Source organism: Haliotis asinina, chromosome 4 (genome assembly GCF_037392515.1).
Source record: "Haliotis asinina isolate JCU_RB_2024 chromosome 4, JCU_Hal_asi_v2, whole genome shotgun sequence".
In the NCBI taxonomy this organism is placed as follows: Eukaryota; Metazoa; Mollusca; class Gastropoda; order Lepetellida; family Haliotidae; genus Haliotis; species Haliotis asinina.
In genome coordinates, this window is record NC_090283.1 from 58,287,420 (window position 1) to 58,293,952 (window position 6,533).

At 39.8% G+C, this 6,533-nt stretch overlaps 1 protein-coding gene across 1 annotated transcript; it reads right to left on the bottom strand.

Moving 5' to 3' along the window:
- Window positions 1-4,878: 4,878 nt before the first annotated feature.
- On the bottom strand, window positions 4,879-6,048 carry LOC137281042 (major royal jelly protein 5-like). Its single transcript, XM_067812196.1, has one exon. The coding sequence runs from the start codon at window positions 6,046-6,048 to the stop codon at window positions 4,879-4,881; it is 1,170 nt and encodes a 389-aa protein (XP_067668297.1).
- Between the last annotated feature and the right edge of the window lie 485 nt (window positions 6,049-6,533).

Here is a 6,533-nt window from a genome sequence, read left to right on the forward strand (position 1 = left end):
AGACTGTGTTCAAAGGTCAGATACATGGAGGCTTTGTAGATGTAGATTCCAGGGTGTATTCAGGGTGGTTTGTGTTGCTTCAGGTGGGGATTCTCTGAGAGGCATGTATAAGACTATGCTAGGAGAAAAGATACATGCAAGCTAGGTAAGATTTAGATTGCAGGGTGTGTTCAGGGTGGTTTGTGTATCTTCCGTTTAAAGGTATCATGTATTGTCACACAGACTGTGCATAGAGGCTAGATACACGTTAGCTTGGGTAGATTTAGATTCCAAGGTGTCTTCAGGATGGTTTGTGTCACTTCAGATGAAGGGTATACCCTGAAATTCATCCAGTAGACCATGTATGGAGGTGAGGTGTCTTTAGTGTGGTTTGTGTAGCTCCAGGTTAAAGGTATTCTCAGGAAGTCATTTCACATGTTGTCACATAGACTGTGTACAGAGGCCAGATACTTGCAAGGTTGTGTTATGATATGGATCTCGGGTCGAAGTGAGGGTACCAGTGAAATCCCTTATCTAACTTGCGTGCTGGTCTGCTTTGGGGAATTAACTCAGCAAAGAGTCTGAAGTAACAAGAAGCAAATTACAATTTCATTTACAAGAAATAGAAGAACAAGGGTGGCCACAGAGAGTCGGTACAACCCTCTGGGCTGAGGGCTAGAGCTGACCTGTGTTGGGAGTCTAAACCCTACTGATGGACAGATAGAAGTGGAGACTATTTAACTACAACTGAAACAATACAAAGATTATGATTTTGCTGACTGATACAAAGATGGGTGTAATCTACAGTAGCCAATAAAATACAAGATAAACAAAATGGGATGTGTCCTACCAGAACAACTTCAATGACCAGACTGGGGGGGGGGGGGGTGTGTGTGTGTGTTACTTAATCTTTTAATCCTATTCTAAGTGGCATTAATCTTGTTGGCACATATACTGGATGCTTGATTGCTTACTCTGGGCTGGATTAACTGGTGTTTGCTCAATGTTTATTTTACTGTAGGTGATGTCATGTTTACCTCATCAAAGCAGTTTATAAACCTGTCTAGACATAACCCTTGTCTTAGTGAATGGTAAGTGTTACAGTGGAGTTCTGATTACCTCAGGCTAGGATTTTAACTCTAGAACATCTGTGAGACAGATACATGCAAACTAGGGTAGATTTAGATGACAGGGTGTGCTCAGGGTGGATGTGTAGCATCAGGTAAAGGGTATCCTCTAGAAGTTATTATGTGTTGTGATACAGACTGTGTATAGAGACCAGACACATGTTACCTTTTGTAGATTTAGATGACAGGGTGTATTCCAGGTGGTATTTGTACCTTAAGGCTAATGATATTGTCTTTAAGTCATTATGTATTGTCATACAGATTGTGTGTAGAGGTCAGATACATGCATGCTTAGGTAGATTTAGATTAGAGGGTGTCTTCAGGCATCATCATAAAGATGCATAGCATCATCTTAAAGATGTTCTCTGGAAGTCATCAAGTAGTCACATAGACTGTTTACAGAGTCGAAATTCATGTTAGGTTGGGTAGATTTAAATTCCAGGGTGGCTTATGTATCTTGAAGTTAAAGGTATTGTCTCTGTCAGTAAGGACAATGTGTATAGAAGACAGGTACATCAGGGTGGTTTGTGTATTTTCAGATTAAAGGTATTCTCTTGAAGTTATTACATATAAGCAAAGAGACTGTGTATAGAGGCCAGATATATGCACTTTTGGGTAGATTTAGATCCCAGGGTGTGTTGAGGGTGGTTTGTATGTCTTCAAGTCAAAGGCATTCTCTGGAAACCATCACATACAGCCCCATACTGTTTACAAAGCCAGATGCCTGCACTCTGTGGTAGATTTAGATTCCAGGGTGTCTTCAGGGTGCTTTGTGCATTGTCTAGGTAAAGGAATTCTCTGGAAGTGATTAGGTATAGTCACATAGACTGTTTGCAAGACCAGATGCATGCACTCTTTGGTAGATTTAGATTAATCGGTGTGTTCAGGGTGCTTTGTGTAGTATCAGGTGAAAAGAAGATGAGTTCAATTTTTAAAAAAAAAAAAAAAAAGCCACTTGACACACGTCAAACATGGTTCGTACAAACTTGAAATAGGCTGTATTTTGGGCACTTAGCTTTTAAAATCTATATTTGCCTTAAAAAGCCTGTAAAAAGACTTAAAAACCTTGAAGTTGTCTTGAATTTCAAGTTAACCTATTCAACACTGTAGGCCCGAAAACCTGCTACGACTTCACGGGACATTGACAGCAGGAATACCAACCAGGGTGTTGTCGCATCAAAATAATGAGCTATCTTAGGAACCGAACTTACATTCATTTATCAAATCTATCAGTTTTCATAATACCTGAAAACACTTATTACTTTTAAAGTGGTCATATATTATTATCAGGGTTAGAATAAGAGACTATTTTTGACAATGTTATTGACAAAAGCCCCGATTCTCAGACACATGCTTCCACAATGGTTCCACATCATAGTTCTAAATGAGGAAATTAACAGTGGGTCGAGGAAATAATTAAACAAATTGGAAGGATAAAATTAACAACAAAACTGTAGAATTTGTCAAACGAACATCACAACTTATGCTTTTGGCATAATTATTACAATTTTGACCAATTAATTATGCTATTATACTTACTGTGCAAAAACTAAGCTTTTTTACTGGTTTTAGGAACATGGATGAAGTGGATAAAATTTCACAAGGAAGTGTTTTGTTTATGGGTTAAGAAATGACCATTGACCGATAACATTTATTCTTAGAATCATTCCAATTAGTTTATAAGGAATTGGAATTGATGTATGGTGTGTCCCCTGACCAACAATTTTTGATGAATGGAGTTACAGAATGATTTGTGACTTGTATTTCTGTCGAGAGTATTCTTTTTGTGAAAACGTGCGCAATATGGAAGTGACTGGAAGACAAGTAGTACACTTTTTGACTCACAGTGTCACACTTAGGTCCAGTATAGGGTTGTCATCTCAGAATATACATATAGGTGGTGATTTTTATAGCATGATTTTACCCAGAACTTTTGTCTGAATCTACAGGTTTCCATTTATCAGCACAGTATCCATCGCTGTTCTGTTTGGCTGACTTACGTCATGTCTGATTTTGACTAATCACAGTCGTTTTAGTAGACTGTGGCTAAAAATGTGTTATTAGAAATCTTTATCCAATGAATTTGCTTCTTACAACTTTGAAAATACTCTTTTAAGGGTACAGTGATATTATTGATGTTCAGAACTGGTGAATGATACCCGCCATCAAATGAATCGCCTCTCATTTTATTCATGCAAAGCTTCGAAAACGGACCTATTTCATGCTGTTATGTCAAGTTACAGAGCAGAATGCCACTGATAACAGGAAATACACGACCATACTTATTTTTTCTGAAAGCTTTTTATCATAATTTTCCAATTTCCAATTAAAATTAAAAGAAAACAGGAAGGGGATATCATTCACTGGATTGTCTTGTCCAGACTCGATTATTTACAGACCAGTGCCATATAGCTAGGATATTGCTGAGTGTGGCGTAAAACTAAACTCACTCACTCACTTAGACCTTTCAAATGGAGTATGATATGTAGTAGCAATAATGATTAATCAGCTGATATTTTTCTTGATAAACAGAGGCTTCATCTATGACCTCAGAGTTACTGGGAACTCTGTGTCATGGCAGTATATGCCTCTAGTTGACTGGTGTTGAAAGAGTTAAAGCTTGAAGTGAGGATTGTGTCTGTTAACCCATTTTCCCAAGAGGATGTCACTAGTCCCTAGACACCGTAGGCTACAAGCATAAGTCACATGAAAATGGTATTTATTAAGTACCTTACAAAGACAGATATGTTTAGCAGTGTAGTGAGTGAGTTTACTTTTCCACTGCACTCAGCAATATTCCAGCTATATAGCGGCGGTCTGTACACAATCAAGTCTGGTCCAGACAATCCAGTGATCAACAACATTAGCATCGATCTGCGCAATTGGGAAGCGATGACAAGTGTCAACCAAGTCTGCGATCCTGACCACCCGATCCTGTTACTCGCCTCTCATGACAAGTATAGTCGCCTTTTATGGCAAGCATAGGTTGGTGAAGGCCTATTCTACCCCGGACCTTCATGGGTCTTTTAGCTATTCACTGGGACACTTATTGGTCCAAAAGACAATAACAGTGCTCAGAAGTTGTGTTTGTTATTATTTTCATTAGGTCTGTTTATAGAATTGCTTGTCTTATTGGCCCTAATTTTGCCAAAGAAAATTTTTTTAAAAAAAACTTAAGGTTTGGTCTTGAAATTCTGTATGAACTCTGGCAAGTGACTTTATGAAAGTAACTTGTTCGAATTTTCCACTCACTCTGACTTCATAATCAGTCGTGATGAAAAGCAAAGAAAGATAACACTACTTTATTCTTAAGCTACATTTTGAGCAGATATGAAATGAAATCTAAGTTTATTTGCAGTTTGAAATGATGCGTGGAAATTATATAGTTGGCCATGGACAAAAAGATATAATTTGATTGCCATACATAGACGGTGTACAATAGCCAGATATATGCAAACTTGAGTAGATTTAGATTACAGGGTGTATTCAGCTTATTGGTAATCTCTGGACATCAAGTAGTCACAAGAACTGTGTATCAAGGCCAGATACATTATAGTTTGGGTAGATTTAAATAATAGATCAGGTGAGATACAGAATGGGTAGATTGTGGAATATTCAGGGCATAATCTAGAAATGATGAAGTGGTCAGAATAAGTTCCTTAGAGTGGTCTGTTGTGTTCAAGCAGGGGTATATCTTTAATACAGTGTGTTTCGTGGATGGTTCTTGTAACTTAGGTTGAGGATATGCCTCTGGATCTGAAATCTAGATACACTAGATATCCACCCAGATTGCCAAATCCACCCAAATAACCAAATCCGCCCCCATGATCACATCCACCCACATGGCCAGATCTACACTCATGACCAAATCAACCTTCATGATCAGATCCACCCTCGTGACCAGATCCACTCTCATGATAAGATCCACCCACATGACCAGATCCACCCTCATGACCAAATCCACCTTCATGATCACATCCATCTTCATGATCAGATCCACCCTCGTGACCAGATCCACCCTCATGATCAGATCCACCCTCGTTACCAGATCCACTCTTATGATATGATCCACCCACATGACCAGATCCACCCTCATGAACAAATTCACCTTCATGATCACATCCATCTTCATGATCACATCCACCTTCACGATCAGATCCATCCTCATGACCAGATCCACCCTCATGATCAGATCCACCCTCGTTACCAGATCCACTCTTATGATATGATCCACCCACATGACCAGATCCACCCTCATGAACAAATTCACCTTCATGATCACATCCATCTTCATGATCACATCCACCTTCACGATCAGATCCATCCTCATGACCAGATCCACCCTCATGATCAGATCCACCCTCGTTACCAGATCCACTCTTATGATATGATCCACCCACATGACCAGATCCACCCTCATGAACAAATTCACCTTCATGATCACATCCATCTTCATGATCACATCCACCTTCACGATCAGATCCATCCTCATGACCAGATCCACCCTCATGATCAGATCCACCCTCGTTACCAGATCCACTCTTATGATATGATCCACCCACATGACCAGATCCACCCTCATGAACAAATTCACATTCATGATCACATCCATCTTCATGATCACATCCACCTTCACGATCAGATCCATCCTCATGACCAGATCCACCCTCATGATCAGATCCACCCTCGTTACCAGATCCACTCTTATGATATGATCCACCCACATGACCAGATCCACCCTCATGAACAAATTCACCTTCATGATCACATCCATCTTCATGATCACATCCACCTTCACGATCAGATCCATCCTCATGACCAGATCCACCCACATGATCAGATCCACCATCATGACAAAATCCACCTTCATGATCACATCCACTTTCATGACCAGATTCAACCTCATGACAAGATCCACCCGGATTCCCAAATACACTCTCATGACCACATCTGCCTCGTAACATCCACTCTCATGATCAGATTCACCCCCATGATCATATCCACCCTCATGGTCACATGCACCCACATGACCAGATATACTCTGACCAGATCCATGCACAGGGTGTAGAGCAGCGTTGTAAACTTCCAAAAATTTCAGCTAAACAACTGGTCAGTTATCAGACCAGTTGGAAAGTTTTCATACCATCATTTTCTGGATTAAGAACAGTAATAAGAAGGTAAATAAGACGTCTGAAAACTGATTAATGTTTTCAAATCAAGGCTTTAGTCCTCATGCTCATAGTCAGATTCATCCAAGACCATGGGGCGTGCAGCTTCTTAGAACTGATGGTCTGGTCGCAAAACAGACCATCTGAAATGGTCGGACAGGTGAGAGTTTGCAACGCTGGCATGGTGTCAATGTCTTGATAACAGAGATTAATTTCTTTGATTCTTGTTAAGAACTGGCCCCAGTTACTAGTTGCACAA

Bases quoted from the DNA above. Each gene is read 5' to 3' on its own strand.
- LOC137281042 (XM_067812196.1), bottom strand. From the start codon at position 6,048: ATGAGAGTGTATTTGGGAATCCGGGTGGATCTTGTCATGAGGTTGAAT.